General features: G+C 46.5%; 2 protein-coding genes across 2 annotated transcripts in view; one reads left to right on the top strand and one right to left on the bottom strand.

Annotated features, from left to right (window-relative positions):
• Positions 1–430: 430 nt before the first annotated feature.
• On the bottom strand, positions 431–17641 carry LOC307204575 (uncharacterized protein; the record flags this gene model as incomplete). Its single annotated transcript, XM_079956180.1, has 10 exons — positions 17402–17641; positions 15340–15565; positions 14370–14516; positions 12168–12282; positions 9155–9267; positions 6987–7161; positions 4244–4472; positions 2154–2277; positions 702–870; positions 431–555 (listed from the first exon to the last, which is right to left on the bottom strand). The coding sequence occupies exons 1-10, from the start codon at positions 17458–17460 to the stop codon at positions 431–433; spliced, it is 1482 nt and encodes a 493-aa protein (XP_079812306.1). The 5' UTR covers positions 17461–17641.
• RNFT1 (ring finger protein, transmembrane 1) overlaps positions 17543–21223 on the top strand; it is a 25393-nt gene continuing 21712 nt past the window's right edge. The window contains exon 1 of the mRNA XM_079955767.1: positions 17543–17668. Coding sequence (XP_079811893.1) covers positions 17640–17668 — 29 coding nt within the window. The 5' untranslated portion in view covers positions 17543–17639. The remainder of the gene's footprint in view (positions 17669–21223) is intronic.

Here is a 21223-nt window from a genome sequence, read left to right as displayed (position 1 = left end):
TGTTTACATGTCGGTTCAAAACTGTAGGGGGGAAAAAGGTAAAGAACCCCTGACAGTTAAGTCCAGTCCCGGACGACTCTGGGGTTACAGCACTCATCTCACTTTACTGGCCGAGGGAGCCGGCATTTGTCCACAGACAGTTTTTCTGGGTCATGTGGCCAGCATGACTAAGCCACTTCTGGTGAACCAGAGCAGTGCACGGAAATGCCGTTTACCTTCCCGCCGGAGCAGTACCTATTTATCTACTTGCACTTTGACGTGCTTTCAAAGTGCTAGGTTGGCAGGAGCAGGGACCGAGCAACAGGAGCTCACTCTGTTGTGGGGATTTGAACCGCCGACCTTCTGATCGGCAAGCCTTAGTCTCAGTGGTTTAGACCACAGAGCCACCTGTTGTTGTTGCCATTGCTAAACTTTTGGGATCCTCCCTGATCTACTTGAATCCCTCCCCTTGAATATCAGACAGGGATCTTTCCAAGTCTGCATCTGCATCACAATTGTATTTAAGATTTTTTTTGTTTATCATTTTCTCTCTTGTTGTTTGCCACCCTGGACTTCCTTGGGAAGAAGAGTGGGATATAAATTTAATTAATAATGTAACGCTTCAAATAACCCAAGAGACCTACTAACAGATGTAGGCATAACACCTGCACACAGAGGAACAGCAGAAATCCTGCAGTCATTTTGGGCGGTAAATGATTTACCTCTTGGTGCTGTTTGCTTAAATGCCATTTGCAGAGGGAAAAGCCAGTAGATGAGGTAGGGGTCATAGGTGCCGTTGAAAACATACAAGACGTTTAAGCTTTTGCTGGTCTCCAAAATCACCTGCTCGTTTGTAGCAAAAGGACGCATGCAGGAAACGCTTCTATATTTCTGTTGGAAGAAATTAGGTGGGTGGCAGGGGGAGAAATGCTGTATTTTTGGCATGTAGCAGTGAGAACAGCATGGGAGTGAAAATACTCAAGTTAATATAGGACAAAACATCTCAGTTTTAACAGCTGAAAGTGTGTTTGGTGTTGTAACAGTCCTTCTAAATAAGCCCATAGCAGGAACTAAGGGGCCATAACTAGGATTTTAGCAGTTGTCGCTTTATATGTAAGCCACCTTGAGTAAATATAATAATAACGACAGCAACTCCACGGTAGAACGTAGATTTCATATGCAGAAGATGCCAGGTTCAATTATCCCAGGTTATACACAACATATATATATATATATATATATATATATATATATATATATATGGTTTTTCAATGTTTTTAAATCAATTATTTATCCCCAGCAAGTCAAGGTATTTACTTAAATTACAAAATTTATATGCCACTTGCCGATTAAAAAAAAAGCATCAAAGCAAAAAGAACAATAAAATTATCAGTATAAACAGTTTAAACCAGCTATAGTGGTACCTCGGGTTAAGTACTTAATTCGTTCCGGAGGTCCGTTCTTAACCTGAAACTGTTCTTAACCTGAAGCACCACTTTAGCTAATGAGTCCGTAACCTGGAGCGTATGTAACCTGAAGCGTATGTAACCTGAGGTACCACTCTATTTGAAACATTCCCAAAAATAATATTTAAAATCAACAGTAAACAACAACCAGATTAAAAAAACAACCCAACATTCTACATGTCTGGATAGGCTTTGCCTAAATAAAAAAAGCCTTAAGCCGGCATCAAAAGCGCTATGGTGAGTCTGCCTGCCTGATAGGCAGGGGGTTCCAAAGTGAGTGTCCTGCCACACTAAAAGACTGAGTTCTTAACAAATGCAGAATGAGTATCATGGCATCTGTAACAGTGCTGGTCAGCAGACTGAAGTGGTTAAATGGGCACATATGGGGTATGGTGATCTGGCAGGTAAACTGGTCCCAAGCCATTATGAGCTCTATATACGAATAGTAGCACCAGGTCGGGCTGCTGCTGGAAACACTTCTACTTCCAGAGACAGGTGTAGGCAGAAACTGCAAGTCCATTCCAGCCTTTTTATTCTGCCTGCATCTCTCTCTGTCTGCTTCCTCCCCCACCCCACAGCTTCCCATTGAGTCATGAAGTTGAGGGAACTGGGTTGCTGCTCCGTACCCTCTTCCTCCTCACCACAACCCCACGTTTTTTGAAATATTAGGGAGTGCTTGCCTGTAACTGTCGGGGTCCTTCAACTCACCTCAACAACTGCATTTTCAATAAGACCTGAAAGAGGTGACCTTGTGGCACTTCGGAGATTCAGTTCTGCCATCCGCCATGCTACAGTTTGCCCAAAGTCCTCTCTGGCGTCTCTCTCAGTAGCCCTAGGATGGATGTTATAGTATTGGGTTTTTTTAAATAGGTCTCAGGACTAATTTTTTTTTTTAATTGAAAGGAGCCAGAAGCGGAGTTCAAAGTGCCAGAAAGCAGAAGCAATGATCAAATCTTCAAGACAGATTATTCAACCCTACCAACAGGAAGAACTTTCTGACAGTTAGAGCTGTTTGACAGTGGAATGGACTCCCTCAGGAGGTTGTGGGCGCTTCTTCCTTGGAGGCCTTTAAGTTGAAGAGGTTGGGTGGCCATCTGTCATGGAAACTGTCACGGTCCAGTTCATGGGCAATCAAAGTCCCGGCAGGGGACGTCAGGACCTGGGGCAAGATGGCGGGCTGGGAGCAGGAACGGGGGTCCAGAAGTCAGGAGTCAGGAAGCCAAGAGTCCAAGGGTCAGAGAGCCGGGAGTCAAGAAGCCAAGGGTCCGAGGATCAAGAAGCAGGGAGTCAAGAAGCCAAGGTTCAAGGATCAAGAAGCAAGAAGCCAAACGCAGCAAGGCAGGAAACGTGTTGCTGTGGCAAAGAGCTGAAGGGAAATGCTGACCTTATAACCCTTCCCAGCTCTTGCCACCAGGTGCTGTGAGTTACCAATCGGCCTCACCTGTAAGGCTGCGCCTTGCCTCTTCAGAACAAACTTAGGAAGGCCCCTGTCCTGCAAAGTCCTATTGGTCACAGGGCCTGGCTCCTGCACACACACACCTGACAGAAACTTTAGTTGAGATTCCTGCATTGCAGGGGGTTAGAGTAAATGACCCTCGAGGTTTCTTCCAACTCTATGATTCTTCCAACTGCCAGAGGAACCTCCCTGACCACTAGGGCTTATAGGGCCAGAGTCTGGGCCCTCATGGACACCTTAAAAGGTAAAGGTACCCCTGCCCATACGGGCCAGTCGTGTCCGACTCTAGGGTTGTGCGCTCATCTCGCTTAAGAGGCCGGGAGCCAGCGCTGTCCGAAGACACTTCCGGGTCACGTGGCCAGCGTGACGAAGCTGCTCTGGCGAGCCAGCACCAGCGCAGCGCACGGAAACGCCGTTTACCTTCCCGCTATAAAGCGGTACCTATTTATCTACTTGCACTTTAGGGGTGCTTTCGAACTGCTAGGTGGGCAGGAGCTGGGGTCGAACAACGGGAGCTCACCCCGCCGCGGGGGTTCGAACCACTGACCATATGATCGGCAAGTCCTAGGCACTGAGGTTTTACCCACAGCACCCCCTGTGTTCCTGCATTGCAGGGGGTTGGAGTAAATGACCCTCGAGGTCCCTTCCAACTCTATGATTCTTCCAACTCCCAGAGGAACCTCCCTGACCACTAGGGCTTATAGGGCCAGAGTCTGGCCCCTCATGGACACCTTACCCTGAACATAAAGAACTAGGCGCCTCCCCTTGCACATCACCAGTCTGACAGTGGCAGCGGAGCACCAGGAGGAAGGCTGTGGAAAGAAGGGGTGCCCACCTTCAGCCTAGAGGGTTGGCTCTTTAAGACTCTGACACTCTCTCATGGGTGTGGAGACTGGAGGAGGCAGTCTGGGGAGGTAGAGGCACAAAAGGCCTAAGCCTGCTGCCTCTCTCTGTTGGAGCAAGTTGGTCACTCAGAACTGTCCATGGTCCTGCAGAATTCAACCAGCCTTCCTGCTTTCCCCCATGGGATCTCACATCAGACCAGAACACATCTATGCCTTCACAGCACCAGCAATGGCCGACTCTACTGCTGTGACAAGCCTTGGATAGCTCTCCTCACAGCCCCTGCTGAGAGCGTTTGCAGCCAGGAGCCATTCCAGGACACAGACGTCCATCCTAGCGTAATACTCAGGCTCCTTTGGTGAGGATTGGGTCTGGGGCCTTCTACACGCTAAGCACATGCTCCGCTGCTGAATTACGGCCCCTGCTTCATCAACATAGGGAGGGGAGCGGTCAGGAACTTGTCTTCCCCCTCTTCAGCTGCACTCCCAGAGATACTTACATGAGTTCTTTGGTTTGCGGGCTTCCAGAGCTGGCTCTCAGGAGTTTATCAATCCAAATGAACTGCCGGAGTGTCCTTGGAAGCAGTTTCCCACTAAGACTTTCACACGCCACTGACATGTTCTCGGAACCTCGAGAGACTATGGCACAGAGCAAATCGCCTAATAAATCGCTCTCTGGGCAGCTAAAAACAGGGGGGTGTAGCTCAGGTCTGATATGCAACTGCAAGTCTGAAAAGAACAAACGTAATTTTTAAAAAGTGACTCCTAAGCAGTCAAGGAAAGGAAAGGAAACCTTCCACCCCAGCTCATCATTTGGGAGCAGCCACTCCAGCAAGTCGGGGAGCAGGGAGGCAGAGATCTGCTCTACTGTGGTAGGCCTGCCCCACCAGGCCTCCTCTCCTCTCAGCTGTCACCCAGGGGCAGCTATTCCACCAGGCTGCCTCCGTGGGAGAGATGGGAAGCCATAGGACACATTCCATCAGGTCTGCTGGAAGCCCAGCTCCGTCAGACACCTCCTGCCCCTGATCTGGGCCAGCTGGTCATTATAGAAACAAACGGTTTACAAAATGGTGCCTGAGTTTTGGTTCTGGTTTTCCACTTCCCTCTCCCTGTCCCTTCTTCCTTGTGTATCTATCTCTCTATTGACTGTAGGGACTGTCTTGTTTGGCTGGTATGCAAGTCGCTCCAAGACTGCTTTTGGCTGAAGAGCAGGGTTACAACTGCTATAAATAAATAATAAACACAAAACCAAAGAGATAAACTGAACAAAAAAAGGGATTGATTTTGGACCTACAGTTTAAACATGTCTGGAAATCAATGCATGCCAATAAGGACCCATGAGCCTTATTTATTTGGATCCACCAAGTTCGCACATACAAATGATGGACTAAATTTTGTCGCGAGTCCAGGATTCTAAAAATGCGTCCGTCTTTAAAGTGTCACATGACTCTGTTCTTTAATATGTCATATGACTCTATGTAACGCCTCCAGTGTTGGGGGCTGTGTGCTTCTGAGAACCAGTTACTGGGAATCACAAGTAGGGAGAGTACCCTTGGCTTGATCCAGCAGCCAGGCTCTGCTTATGTTCTTCTGTTTTGCTCTGATAGCTGTATACCCGTATATCTGTGTGTCAGCCAGGATCTAACGAACCGAGTCAGAGCAGCCGCATGATACCACACAGCAAACCACTTCTGAAACTGCATGAAGTATCAAAAGTGGTTTGGAACATGTTGGAGAGAAGGAGCGTCAAGAGAGGGAAGAAGAAAGTCAAAATGCCCACTGGCTGCTAGCACATCAGAAGTTGCTCTCTGAATTGCAGGCATTCCATTAGGATGTTGAAATTATTTTTCCAATGCAAGAGACTTTGGAGAGCTTTCTGTTTTCTTAGGTGCTTATTTGTTACCTGTTCTCCCACCAACCCAGCCACCCTGCTCAGCCGCTTTCTCCCAGTTTTTAATACAACTTGTGCATACTTCACAACTGAACTATCCGGCTTCCGATTCAAAATATTTAAAATACTCCAGCGCTGTGGAGCTAAAAAGGCTCATGGGACTGTGCTGAAAACAAGCTGGCAGAGTGGCATTATTTTGGAAAGTGACACATACGCCACAGTAAATTAAGCCTCGCTTACAGCGCACTTGGGTGGGTGCACCAGTGTACCGAATTGCTTTTAGTCTGAATGGATAAAAGATGAAGACACTCTGTATCAGCTGAAGGGAGGAGGGGAATAACCTCTATTAGCTCTTAGTGCTATGAAAGCAAACACTTGTGGGTGCCTTTGAAGTGGAGAGCTTTTTATGTTTCTTAGGTTTCTGTAAAGAGGGGAAAAACAAACCTTTCAAAGCGGATCTAGCGTCTTTCTTTCAGTGGAAGGGAAGACAAACAAACGCACACACACAGCAGATGTTGTGTGAATTAATCAATGATATCTGATTTGGAGATGACTCGCTCATTCAGAGTTTTTAGGTGTGTACATCTAATGGTTTTGAAGTTAACACATGTAACGTGTGTACAATGACCAAACTACTAAAAATGATAGGGACCCATAATGCCCGGCTCTCCCATTCCTCTACATTTTGTGGGGAAAGCACTAGTGACCTACCCCCGCCCCCGATTTGGATGGGGACCCCAGAGCTGGAGGGGGAATTTTCATCAGGAAAATAGCACCAGTGGAAAAAGGGTTAACTCCCCAATGCTGTGGTCCCAAACCAAATCTTTCTCCCTGCTATATAGCCCAAGTCACTGGTGGTGGCTGTTCCCCACCTACATTTTTTTAAAAAGGAGATCAAATCGCAGATCTCCATCATCTCACCTGATCTGGCCCTTGTTTTCACATTATGATCCCATCTACACCATACGTCTAAATTGGATTTAAGGCTCATAGCTTCCCCCAGAGAATCCTGGGAAATGTAGCTGTGTGAGGCATAAACTACAACTCCCAGTTACCCTTAAGAAACCACAGTTGCCAGGATTAAATGGGGGGGGGCAGTGTGCTTTAAATGTATGGTATGGATGCGACCATTCTTTATACTACGTGAAATGTCCCAAATTCAATCCCTGGCATCTCCTGGGAGGAGATGGAAATACTGGAGTGTTATTGCTTGTCAGCTAGATGGACTGATGTTGATATGACTTGATACAAGGCAGCTTCCAGAGATTTTTAATGAAGCATGCTGGGCTGAACAAATTTTTCATACACAGGTTTAAGCCTCACTTTTAGAATTTCGAATGCAAAGCTGGTACCTTTTCCATTTCCATTGACTTGAGAAGCTGGTCTTTTAGATAAGACTAGACAAATGTCTTTACTCTCAATGGATTTAGGCCTCTGCAGAACCACGGAAGTTTCTCCCGAGACCCTTGATGACTGGGGCAGTTTCCATAAAGCTTCACCTCCTTGCGCACTTTCTTCGAGATGTGCCTATGAAGATAGAATTTGCTGTCAATCATTGTAGTTTGGTGAGGCTACTAACTAAGGCTGTAGCCATGCCAAACAGTTAAAGCAGACTTTTAAAAAACTGTCAAACATGCCTAGTATTTACAGTGATACCTGGGGTTAAGTACTCAATTCGTTCCGGAGGTCCGTTCTTAACCTGAAACTGTTCTTAACCTGAAGCACCACTTTAGCTAATGGGGCCTCCTGCTGCTGCCGCGCCACCACAGCACAATTTCTGTTCTCATCCTGAAGCAAAGTTCTTAACCTGAAGCACTATTTCTGGGTTAGCGGAGTCTGTAACCTGAAGCGTATGTAACCTGAAGCGTATGTAACCCGAGATACCACTGTATTTGTAGTTGACACCCATTCATTGTTATTAAATAACTTATAAAACAGAATATTTTCCACAGAAAAAATTGGAAATTTTCCAAAAAACAGATTTCCCCCCACTAAGTATCACTGATGACACACACAGTCATTGTGATGAGTCAAGCCAACTTCTTTCATCAGCTCTGTGTATTAATGTTTTACTTTTACTTTTAATGATCTATTGCTTTATAGCTCATCATCATTTATTTTTATCGCAAGCCACTTTATTCTTTTATTAGAAAACTGGGATAAAAATGAACTACACCATTATGGAAAGAATGTTTATTAACAGGCCAAGGTTACTATTATTTCTTTGTTTTCATAGGATCATTAAACACACTTAAAGGTAGGTAAAGGGAGCTAGGGGTTTTTTGGGGGGTGGGGGTGGGAATAAGCTCAGTTAGGATTTTAATGAGAACCTACCTTGGGATAAATGGGGCAATCCCATGGGACCATGTGACACCGGTCCTGAAAGCACTGGCCTGGCTATGCTCCTGGGCTAAATTAGTACTAGCATATAAAGCCCTAAATGGCTTGAGACCCAAGTACCCAAAAGAGTGCCTTCCTCAATACCAAATGTTTTGGACAGTATGACTGGCAGGTGAGGCCTAGTTGATGCTGCCGCCATCAGAGGCTGCCCAGTTGATGCTGACGCATGGCAGGGCCTTTTCAGTGGTGGTTCTTTGGTTGTGGAACGCCTTCCTTAATGAGGTACACTTATCTCCATCTCTATTAACTTTCAGGAGGAGTTTGAAAGCATTCCTGTTTAACCAGGCATTTGGTGGCTAGAGAATATTGTTCCCAGCAACCTTAAGATCACTGGATGGAATAATGCTTTCAATTGTAATCGTTTTTGGATCATCTTAACCTGCTTTAGAATCTTTCTGCTTATTGTTTTTTATTTCTATATCTCTTCCTCCTTGGAGAGGAAGGGCGGGATGTAAATTCAATCAATCAAAAATAATTCTCACTCTCCAAAACAATATGAGGACCAAAAGAGAGCTATCTTTCAAAATTCACATTTTCCTGAATTTTGTGATTCAATTCTGCAACCAATGTGTACCCCCCCCCCAAAAAAAGGCTGCATGAGGGGAAAGAATAAAAATGCATATATTAGTGAAAGTAATGAATAAAATGTGTTACATCAAGGGAAGTTGCTTGCCAAGAAAAACGTGTGTGTTGGGCAACATTTCATACAGGAGAAATTTGCGCTACAATACAGATGATTTTTTGCAAGGTCTTATAATAATAACAATGAACAGAAGCTTGGAGAAATGAGAAGCTGAGAGCAGAGGAATCAGTCAGATATATCTATTTCTATTTAGGTTCCATTGGGGCTTACTTTCTTCCACAGAAGTGGAGGGATGCAGCAATTGGGAGACCACAGGGCAATAGGGGGCAAACTTGCCCCCCCCCCAGCACTGACCCAGGGTGGCCCAGCCCTCACTGATAAACAGCCCTGGGTGGTGGAGAACATTGTAATTTTCTCGTGAGATACAAGCCCCTCCTTTCACAAATACCCCACTTGTCATAACTCTGGGATTTTAGCAATGCTTCATACGTTTTAAAAGCAGTATCATCAGCAGAACAGGGAAAATGCATTTATTACCTTGCGACGGGCTCCACAGGTGGCCAACAGCAACTCCATCTCGGCTATTACAACACTGTAGACGTCGTCAAGAAAATGAACCATCTCAGGAGCCAGACTGGCTGCCTCAGCACCTGCTCCACAGAAAGTTAAAATCTCTACTCGTTTATGAAACAGGGGGTGTGACTGTGATAACCTCCTTCCATCCAGCTTACCTGCTTGTTGTAGAACACAAGTGGGGCAACCTATGGCTCCAACTCCCATTACCCCTGACCATTGGGCAATGCTGTCAGGGGCTGATGGGAACTGGAGCACCCAAACATCTAGATAACCACAGATTCCCTACCCCTCCTGCTTTAGAAAGAAGTGGAGGCAGTTGCCTTTCATGGCTGGTGGCTACTAGCTGCGGAAATCTGGGACAGTGACACACCTCAGCTGCTTGGGCACAATTTGACAGGAACAGGCTGGCTGATCTGAATGCAGGCAAGCAAATAAAGCAGAACTGCCTGGGTTTGGCAGGTGGATGAGAATGAGAAGCCATCGAGGAGCCTGCTCCAAGAGCAAATGGCTTGCTTTTTGGCTGACATGATGCTGATTTTGCTTGCACCACCTGCATGTCCACGCGCTCTCCATTCCTCATCCTGTTGCAATTTGTGGCATTTGCAAATGACTGCATACTTGGGACTGTGTATTATAGGGATGTTAAGTGTTTTGTGTCATTGTGTTTGTGCGTTAAGGGTGTATAATTGCAGCTACTCAGGAGAGGGTATTCTTCATTCCAGCATCCTATGTGATACCCTCTCCCTCAGATATGGTTGGCTAGTGGAATGGAAAGCATGGAGCCCAATGGCTTGTTGGGCCACACTTACTTTAGGGTCTGGCCCTGCCCTCTTTGGGGCTCCACCCAATGATGGAATGTTCCCACTGGGCCCCCGTAGTTTTCACCTTGGACTGAAAAAGGGTTTCCCAGTCTTGCTGTAAATCAAGACACATAACGAAACACACATGTCACAAGTCTCCTGTTCTCTCTTTTCAAAAGACACTGATCCCCTAGCTTCCAATTGCTCAAGGGGGGGGGGGCATTTACAATATTGGTATTGACCCACCCTGCCTTTTAAATCCTTCCAAGGCTCCTTTTGGAACTCTCAGTAAAGCAAATGGGAAGTTTTCTGTGTGTCAAGAATACAGAACTGATCTTTCAACTTTTTTTAAAGCATTCCCCCCACCTCCTTTGAAAACAGCGATATTATTAACATGAAAGGAAACAGATGTCTTTTTCACATGCAAACTAATCTGAGGCGATACGCTGAAAAAATAATAATAAAAAAGACGACGGGCTGTGCAATCATCTAATTTTTTTATTCTATTTTTTTGCTCTCTGGCAGAACTAGACGGCGCAATATTTTTCAGGTTTCCCACAATGCAAAGTCAATTTGGAAGCAGCGGGACTTCTTCCAGTACAAATTGTAATTACTTCAAAGCTCACGCAGCAAGGATATTGCAAGTCAAATAGGTTTCCCTGTCCATTTCCCGCCCCCCCGGCCCCCTTTCATTGACTCATTTTTAAAAATTAAACCACACAATAACATTGCCACGAGGGAAAAGAATGTGCAGGAAGACAGCAGTCATAACAGACTGGGTTCAAAATCACTCCTCATAAAGGATATTGGCTTGATGGCTCTCTGAGTAAAGCACATTTATAACTCATCCTGAGCCCTAGGTATAGAGTGGGAAATAATATGTGTACACACACACACACACGCCCAGTTGCCATAATCCAGGCAGGAGGCATACAGACGCTCACAGTACAATCCTAACCATGCTGAGTTCAATGCCTAAGGCTGCAGTCCTACACACCTAGTTATTTGGGAGTATGTCACATTGAGCTCAATGGGGGGGGGGACTAACTTTGGAATAGACATGGATAGGATGGCACTCAAAATCAAGATTCCACTCACAAACACCTAGCTGGATTAGGAACTGCATGAAAAGCCCACGCCACATAATAGGCAATCATGCTAATCAGCTGTTTCAGAAGGGGAGCAATGGGCTAGATTTAATTCCCTCTTCACTTCTCTCCCACCAAACAGCTGATCAGGATGACTGACAATTCTCTGGCCAGGAGGCATGCAGCCCTGGTGTGCTGTGTATAGGGGTGGGAAAATCAAGGCTATGGTCTCTGCTAAGTGACATTGAATATGGATGAAGCCCCACTGTGGAAGTGTTTGCCAATCTGGACTTTTTCTATGGTTTATTTCTGTGGATCACGGCATCAATAAAGTTGAAGTGTACCCCCACAATTAACTATTTTAACCTTGCCTTGATGTAAAGATGAGCACAATAATACAACGCTTTCAGCAAGCTTAAATTATTGCCTCCTGTAGGGGTTCTGCAAAGAAAACCGAATTGTCCTTTGACAGTAAACTCAGGATTCAGGAAACAAACAAGATCACGGTTTAGTTGTTTCTCATGAGTGCCATGTCTTATCAGCTGCAAAATGGGCAAGGTAAAGGACTCCCTATCTGAAACCCAGGAGAGCCATGTGAATCAATGGGCTGGCTCTGTGTAAGATAGCTCCCTAGGTTCCTATGCTCTTTCGGGGGGGGGGGGTGTAGCTCAGTGGTAGAGCATCTGTCTTGCACACAGAAGGCCCTGGGTTCAATCCTCAGCATCTCCAGGTAGGGCTGGGAGAAACCCCTGTCCTGAATCCTTGGATAGCTGCTGTCAGTCAATGCAGACAATACTGAGCTAGGTGGGACCAAGGGTCACAATGATTGTTAAGCTAACTTTTTAACATTTCTTATAAAGTCATAAGGTTCATGGAAGGCCAGAGCCCGTAGAAAAAGAAAGAATGCCAAGAAAGTAAAGGTAGGTTTCTGCCTAGAACCAAACAGTAGATAACATGGTTTTGCTTTATATTTTGAAAGGCGAACCTTAAGTGGGCTTGGAAAAGACTGAGTTTTATCCATTCTCTTGGTGATTGTTTCTATTGCCTTAGTTTGTGTGCAGGCTCTGAACGAACATCTTGACTCACCTGAATGAAAATGACAGTGAATACTTTCTGCCGCTTTCAAACACTGATTGTGTAGCCAGACTCTTGTAGCTTCTTCCAGCTTTGTGTTGTTGATCTCACTTATGGCTGTGGAGGACTAAGTGGAGATAGTTGTTTTTAACAATTAGCTTTCTGTTGCAACTCACAGGAACAAAGGAAACGGCCTTAAAACCAAGTCAGGCCACTGGATCCTCCTAGCTCAGAACTGTCAACATCTGGCAGCAGCTCTCCAGGGGTTCAGAGAAGGCTCTCCCCAACCCTATTTGGAGTCGTATGGGATTGAAATCAGGACATCCTGCATGCAAAGCAGATGGTCTGTCACTGAGCTATGCTCCACTCTATAGAGTGGAACCAAAGGAATTATTAGCTTAATTATCAAGAGGTGTTTCCCAGAAAAGAAAACTGAGTTTTTTCAGCATAGATGCAGTAAATATCCAAGTTTTCTCAGTAGTAAAATTTCAGTTCTTTCTAGTTAAATAGATTTGGGCTCAATTTAGCCATTTGGTCACCAGGGGAGGGGACACAGCTCAGTAGTGTAGACCCTGCTTTACATGCAGAAATTCAGTCACCAGCACCTCCGGGTAAAAGGAGAAATTGGCATGTGATGAGGAAGACCTCCATTTCAGGTCTTAGAACAGGCATAGGCAAACTTGGCCCTCCAGATGTTTTTGGCCTACAACTCCCATCATCCCTAGCTAACAGGACCAGTGGTCAGGGATGATGGGAATTGTAGTCTCAAAACATCTGGAGGGCCAAGTTTGCCTATGCCTGGCTTAGAAGGAAGCTGCTAGACAGACTAACGGTGCCTGTCCTGGTCTAAAGCAGTTTCATGTGTTCCATTAAACCAGGGTTGGGGAACATTTTTCAGCCCAAGAACTGCATTTCCTTCTGGACAGAATTCCAAGGGTCACATGACAGTGGTGGGTGTGGCCAGAGGCAACAAATGTAATGTTATCGGATTGATGGGTTGGTTTGGATGTTGTGGGTCCCCTCCAACCATGTGGTTTTGTATTTGTAAGATGGGAGTTGGTAGTAGAAGGGATTGAGGAAGTGGCCAAACCTAGAATTTAGAGCTGGAAAAGGTCATCTAGTCCAAGCCCCTGCAATGCAGGAATTGAAGGATGGGCAGTCCAACGTCTGCTTAAAAACCTACAAGAAGAGAGAGTCCACAACCTCCCAAGGGAGAAAGTGCCACTGTAGAACTGATCTTACTGTCAGAACTCAATGGCCGCAGCTGAGCCTGTTAAGCACACCATTTACATGTCTAAGGAGTTGACCAACTACAGATGTGTTGGGGTAAGGTAAAGGTAAAGGGACCCCTGACTATTAGGTCCAGTCGTGGCCGACTCTGGGGTTGTGGCGCTCATCTCACTTTATTGGCTGAGGGAGCCGGCGTACAGCTTCCAGGTTGTGTGGCCAGCATGACTAAGCCGCTTCTGACGAACCAGAGCAGCGCACGGAAAAGCCGTTTACCTTCCCACCGGAGCGGTACCTATTTATCTACTTGCACTTTGACGTGCTTTCGAACTGCTAGGTTGGCAGGAGTAGGAACTGAGCAACAGGAGCTCACCCCGTCGCAGGGATTCGAACCGCCGACCTTCTGATCGGCAAGTCCTAGGCTCTATGGTTTAACCCACAGTGCTACCCATGTCCCATGTGTTGGGGAACCCTCCTCAAAAACCTGCAGTAATGGGGAAGCAAACTATGTTGGAATGTAAATGCTGTGAGCCTTTCCATCTTCAGTTTACTTATATGTGTAAATATAACCAAATATCCTCAAAACACCAGAAATTCCAGGGACTTTCATTCCAAGAACAAACCCTAGGTAGGCTCTGGAGCCCTGGAGGTGCTCATTCTGGCTCTTGGTGTGGTGGGGCAGAGATGCAGAGTTGCCCTTCTGACCCTGGTGCCACTATAGTTCACCTGGACGGGGCTGGGTTTGGTAAAGCAGCAGTGAAGTTGTGGCTGGGCAGATGCCCACAGTGGCTTTGCTGGTGTGACTGCATAGTCCTGACCTTGTCACTGCCTTGCATTGGCCAGAAATTGGTATGCTGTGGCAACACTGATATCAGGAGGGCAGCTCTGCAGTTCTGGCCCAGCACACCAGCCATGACTAGAATCTATACCAACAAGTCATTGTTTTAATGTGACCTTATTAGCCTTTAGTTTTTATACCACACTTACGAGTGAATCAGGCTGAACAGGGCAGTCACTGAAATATCTTTTGACAAAGGTCTGGCCAAGGAGATTGAAAACCATTTTTTTTTGCTTTGGGTCTCTTATCTTGTCCTTTATTTCATCGGCGAAGGCAGTTTCCAATCTCTCTAAAACCTAGAAAAACCATCAGTTATTTTGCATGTGCACTGACACCACACAGACACAATAGTTATTAGGAATTACTTGCAATCCAATTTATTATTTCCATTTGCCTATATTGAGCTCCAGTGAAGTTTAGTGGTTCAAGTGTCAAACAAGGGCCAGCTCTCTCTCTGCTCCCATCCCAACCCTCATTCAGTGGTAAACCGACTGAATGACCTTGGGCTAGTCTCCCCCTCAACTATGGGCTATTATGAGCATAAATTCCTTGAAAGGAAAGGCAAGAGGAAAAAATGTCACTAATTAACAAACTCTGAAGCTAAGGATAGTCCATGCAGTTGTCACAACAACCCTGCGAGGTTAGTTTGGCTGACAGACGGTGATTGGGCCTAGCAAATTAAGTTCAGCTGAGGGGTGAAGACCCAGCGACCTTCAGTGTGTGATATTGTGGTGAGTGTTGGACAAAGACTTGGGTGACCAGCATTCAAATCCTCACTCACCCATGAAGTTCACTAGGTGACTTTGGGCCAGTTACTTTCTTACAGCCTAAGGAACCTCATAAGGATGGGGAGAACCATGTTCCTTGAGCTTCTTGGAGGAAATATCCTAGAATATAAATATCCTAGAATATAAATGTAACAACAATAATAACAACAATTATAATAATGAGGCCCCTGCAGAAATTTGAAACTGGACCTAAAATAAAGGCTAAGAAACGTATTTTGGAACATCCTAGGTGCCATATAAATGGTAAGTGGTATTGCTGTTGTTGGAGGAGGAAAGGAGGAGCAAAGGAAGAAAAATAAGAGGGTGCAAGCTTTACAGCAAAGATTAGTACCTTATGCCATGGCTTTCCAGGCAATAGCGTTTCCTGTAGGCAGGCACTGAACCAAGAGATGCTGCATGTCTGGTTATGGTTGTCTAATTTTGTTCTTGGGTGTCCAGATATTTCTCCAGTTTCTTTCTCCATTTCATGCAGTATTCCCCCTCCCCCAAGTGATATGCAATCACTTCTAGTTTTCCAGTTTAGAAGGTCTTCATGACATGACACTGGAGGGGGAAAGCTGCAACACAGACAAGAGAGCTGAGGTCCAAATTATTACAAGCACAATCCCAAGCACTGGATAAAAAGGACTTTGCCAGGTGAAAAAAAAGTTAACACACAGGTGTAAAGATGCATTTGAAGACTTTCAACATAGCACCTTCAGACACCATGGTGCCTCAGACACATTCATAGTACCCGTACCAATTTTAAAAAACTTTTAATTGAGATTTTGGCTATATTGTTTCGTTAGGAGTGTTGCCTGTTTATTTTTTTTTGGAGGGATGTCTGCTTACTTTATTCTGGGTTATTTGGGGGAGGTACCTGTTTGGAGGTACCTGGGTTATTTGGGGGAGCTACCTGGTTGCCTGGCGTGCTCTGGTCCATGGGGTCACGAAGAGTCGGACACGACTAAACAACAACAACCTGTTTGGAAGGGGGTTCTGAACACCAGCAGTTCTTCTTCCATTAAATGGGTGTTTGGTGACACCTAGGCCAGTATCTTAGTCTTCCAAATGTGCCTTTGGGGCTCCAAAAAGGTGTGTGTGGGGGGGAACCCTTGGTGTATGTTATGAAGATGGACACCAATGCAACTAAGAGGGTCGATGTGCATAAGATAAGCAGAGGCACATACAGCAAATCTAGGAACCATCACCAGAGATTGCTTTGGACAGGATGTGCATTAAACCTGACTTGTTTTCTACAGGATGTTGACTGCAATACCCCAATACTGTACTGTAACTAATTTCACATCTACTCCATACATGGAAAGCACTCTTATAGCACTTCCAACAGCCATAGATCATCCCACAAAGAATGCTGAGAAGTGTATTTTGTTCAGGGTGCTGAGCTACCAGAGCTACAATTCCCAGCACCCTTAGCAAACTACACTTCCCAGCACTTTCCATGGCTGTTGAATCAGTAAAGAGTAAAGGTAAAGGTAAAGGTACCCCTGCCCGTACGGGCCAGTCTTGACAGACTCTGGGGTTGTGCGCCCATCTCACTCAAGAGGCCAGGGGCCAGCGCTGTCCGGAGACACTTCCGGGTCACGTGGCCAGCGTGACATCGCTGCTCTGGCGAGCCAGAGCCGCACACGGAAACGCCGTTTACCTTCCCGCTGGTAAGCGGTCCCTATTTATCTACTTGCACCCGGAGGTGCTTTCGAACTGCTAGGTTGGCAGGCGCTGGGACCGAGCAGCAGGAGCGCACCCCGCCGCAGGGATTCGAACCGCCGACCTTTTGATCGGCAAGTCCTAGGCGCTGAGGCTTTAACCCACAGCGCCACCTGCGTCCCTACAGTAGAGAGTACAGTACTTTAAATGTATGCCCCGGATGTAGAATAATCAATAAGGTTTAGTGTCCAACATCAGTCAAGCTCAGAGCAGACCCACTGAAATAAGCGGACATGACCAAGTTGGTCCCATTCATTTAAATGGGTCTACTCTTGAGTTAAAACTTAGTCGGATGCAACCCTAAATCAATAATGGCAGTGAGAACAATAATTAATACAAACAAAACAATAACAATGTTGACGGTGGTAATACAACAAAAAATGAAGCGGACAATGACAATACAGTAATAGATCAGCAGCTACGATAGCAGCAACGAAAGGCAACAAGTGATAATAGAAATGTGCAACAGGAATAAAAACAGCAAAATAATGGGCATTATAATAACTATAATAACGAATAATGGTGTTAGCCGTACTCAAGAGCAGACCCACGGAAGGCAATGGAACTTAGGTTTACTGATTTCAGTGGGCTTACTCTGAGAGGAACTTAGGTGCCAACAACAAAATAGAATTATTACTCTTATTGCTATTATTATCCTTATTATTGAATAGCCACCTTACGGGGGCTCAAGGAAGCCGCGCTCAGCTGCTCCTCCGCCTCGCAGGCCCGGCTCTCCCGTTGCCATGGCGACCGGGCCCTCCGGGCCTCGCTCTCCTTCTCCCTCCTCCTCCGGCCACTCCTCTTCCTCCCCGGGCCGGTAGTTGGAACCTGCCCGGCCGGCCCCCCTCTTCGGAGCCTGCCTGTTTACTCGCCGGCGGGGATGGAGGCTGACGGGAGGCCGCGGCCTCAAGAGCGGCGCTCGCCATGAAGCACCGGCCGCCGCGCTATGAGAGGTAGGTGGGCGAGGAGGGAGAGAGACTCTGCCGCGGATCCCTTCCCCTTGACTCGCCGCCTCTCGCTCCCTTTCCCCCTTCCTTCCCTTTACTGTAACCCCACGGTATATAAACTCTTTCGCCGCCTCCCCCCCTCTATAGAATATCATTTATTAGGCCAACCAAAGCAGAGCGAAGGGGGGGGAGAGACTTAATGTTGGCTTTGAAAGCTCTTTTCCGTGTCGTTTCCGTGTCCCTTGACCCAAGTATTGCCCTAATGTTACGGGTTTGGGGTTTGTTTGTTTTTTCCCTACAGGCCGACGAAGCTCCCTTTTTTTATTTTCTGGGACACCTTCCCTCCCCCAGCTTTCACTTTCTCAACTTCTTGTAAGAAGTTGTGGTGGTTTCAGCTTTCCTGCAAGGCCCCTTCACTCAGGCTGCAGGTGGGGGTTGGAGATAAGAGGTTTGGTTGTAAGCTCCCCCCCCCCCCGCCCCATGCCCTCTGTAGCTGCTCAGAGACCCTGGGGTTATAATAGCTTCACACGGGGGCTGAGCTGGGCTCCAGGATCATTCTGTTGCCCTTCTGTTGATGCTGATAACAGTATTTTACGGGACTGGAAGGCTCGGTTTGATTTCCTCCTCTTAATAATAATAATTAAAAAACACGCCTGTTATTTAATTTTCCAAATTTTGAAATTTACAAACGATCAAAATAAAAAGAGAATTCCATAAATTCCCATGGACTTTCCTTCTCCCTTTTGTGGGTCCTTATGTTAACATTTTTTTCCTCCCGCATCTTCTCTATTAGTCCAATTCTATTAAATCTCCATTACAACCATAGTCCAACTACAAGTATCGTTCCAATCCTACGAATAATTTTAATTGTTTACAATGATTTTATATATGTATTTATATTTATTAATATTAATAATAATAATAATAATAATAATAATAATAATATATTATTTTTATCCTGCCCATCTGGCTGGGCTTCCCCAGCCACTCTGGGCAGCTTCCAACAAAATATTAAAATACCATAATGCATCAAACATTAAAAGCTTCCCTAAAGAGGGCTGCCTTCAGATGTCCTCTAAAAGTCTGGTAGTTGTTGTTCTCTTTGACATCTGGTGGGAGGGCGTTCCACAGGGCGGGCGCCACCACTGAGAAGGCCCTCTGCCCGGTTCCCTGTAACTTGGCTTCTCGCAGTGAGGGAACAGCCAGAAGGGAACAGCCTCGGCGCTGGACCTCATTGTCCTGCCAGAATGATGGGGGTGGAGACGCTCCTTCAGATGTACTGGGCCGAGGCCGTTTAGGGCTTTAAAGGTCAGCACCAATACTTTGAATTGTGCTCGGAAACGTATTTTCCCCATTCCTTATTAAAATTTTGACCTTCCCAATTCTTAATTCTTCTAGTCATTTTTGCCATTTTGGCAAACCCCTGTGCATGTTTGCTTAAGAAGCAAATCCTACAGTACTGAATGGTGCTCGCAAGCAGGACCCAAATGCTCCTCCCTTCAAATATGCTGTGGTTTAGAATGGGTTCTGGGACCCATTTGGATGGGCAGTGAACAAGGGCAGAGACCATTTAGACGACTCCCTCCTCTCCACCCGGAGGAGAAGTTGTACCTGGGGCCCACTGCAACTGGTAGGGGAAAAGGTGGGGAAACCAACTGCAGGTGGTGTCTGGAAGCAATGGCAGCCAGAGTCAGGCTAACAGGTGGTTGAGGGTAGACTGAGGTAGGTGGAGGTAGGTGGGGTCGTGCCACTGCTTGAGGGCTCTAGATTCAGGTAGGTAGCTGTGTTGGTCTGACGCAGTCGACCAACTTGAGGGCTTTCTGCTATCCACCAGAAAACAGTCTGGGGTCAAGGAACCCATTCCTTTACTACTGGCCTCTATTTTTTATCTGACACTCTGTTATCCCTCCCTTCCTCCAAGGAGCTTACAATGTCATATACATCAGTGATTCCCAATGGGTGGTCTGTGGACCCCAGGGAGTCAGCACAACTCACCCAGGGGGTCCGCAGCACCACTCACACAACAAAAACTACCATAGAAATATCAAGATTTTCAAAAGTATGGAGTTCATGGCTTGGCTTTTGAAAAACAGGGGGTCTGCTATACATAACTAATTGGGAACCACTGTTGTATTCCCCCCCCCCTTTTGCACCCCCATTTTATCCTTGCGACAGGGCTAGGCCAACAAGTAGTGACTGGCCCAAGGTTACCCAGGTTGTTATTATTTTTAATTGGATTTCTTAACCAGCCTTCCTCATAAGGTCTCAGGGTTGGTTGAAACAATTTTAAAAGACAAGATTAAAATCAGTTGGAACTATTTGCAATCAAGAGAATATGGTGGGTTCTAAAATATATATATCTTGGACATCAAATGCCACGCTAAAGAGGTGCATTTGCCACATTCAATGAAAGTTACAGAGTGAAGGTCAAACCTCCCTGGGGAGGTAATTCTACAGATTTGGGCTGCCACAGTGAATGCCCTTTCTTGGCCACTGCACCCCCACACCATCATATGTTTGAAAGTGGTGTAACTTCTAAAAGGCCTTATGACTGAGTGGAGATTCGAACCCAGGTCTCCCTCACGCTCCAACCACCACACCACACTAGTTTGCCACCTCTGCTTGTTGAGATATGGATTTCTGTCTATGAAACAGGAAGACCCTGTTACTTTTGGACAGGTGTGGAGAACCTTTGGCCCTCCAGATGATGCTGAACTACGGCTCCCATCATTGGTCATGCTTGCTGGGGCTGGTGGGAGCTATAGTACAGCAACACCTGGCGGGCCAAAGGTTCCCCACCCTTGCTCTAGGAGCAGGGTGATAGGAGACTTAAGGTTGGATACATGCCATACTTGATTTCCCCAAAGCATCATTAACTGTATTTTGGCAAGGGTGTTGGGAGTTATAACTCTGAACCACAGCTCCAGGATTCTGGGAGAGAAGCCATGTGCTTTAAATGTATGGTAAAGGTACCCCTGCCCGTACGGGCCAGTCTTGACAAACTCTAGGGTTGTGCGCTCATCTCACTCTATAGGCCGGGAGCCAGCGCTGTCCGCAGACACTTCCGGGTCATGTGGCCAGCGTGACAAGCTGCATCTGGCGAGCCAGTGCAGCACACGGAACGCCGTTTACCTTCCCGCTGGTGAGCGGTCCCTATTTATCTACTTGCACCCGGGGGTGCTTTCGAACTGCTAGGTTGGCAGGTGCTGGGACCTAACGACGGGAGCGCACCCCGCCGCGGGGATTCGAACCGCCGACCATGCGATCGGCAAGTCCTAGGCGCTGAGGTTTTACCCACAGCGCCACCCACGTCCCAATGGTGTATACATAGCCTAAATATTAAGGTAAAGGTAAAGGTACCCCTGCCCGTACGGGCCAGTCTTGATAGACTCTAGAGTTGTGCGCTCATCTCACTCTAGAGGCCGGGAGCCAGCGCTGTCCGAAGACACTTCCGGGTCACGTGGCCAGCGTGACAAGCTGCATCTGACGAGCCAGCGCAGCACACGGAACGCCTTTTACCTTCCCGCTGATAAGCGGTCCCTATTTATCTACTTGCACCCA

The sequence above is a fragment of the Podarcis cretensis genome (genome assembly GCF_951804945.1).
Source record: "Podarcis cretensis genome assembly, chromosome: 15".
Classification (NCBI taxonomy): Eukaryota; Metazoa; Chordata; class Lepidosauria; order Squamata; family Lacertidae; genus Podarcis; species Podarcis cretensis.
This window is presented reverse-complemented; position numbering and strand designations above follow the sequence as displayed.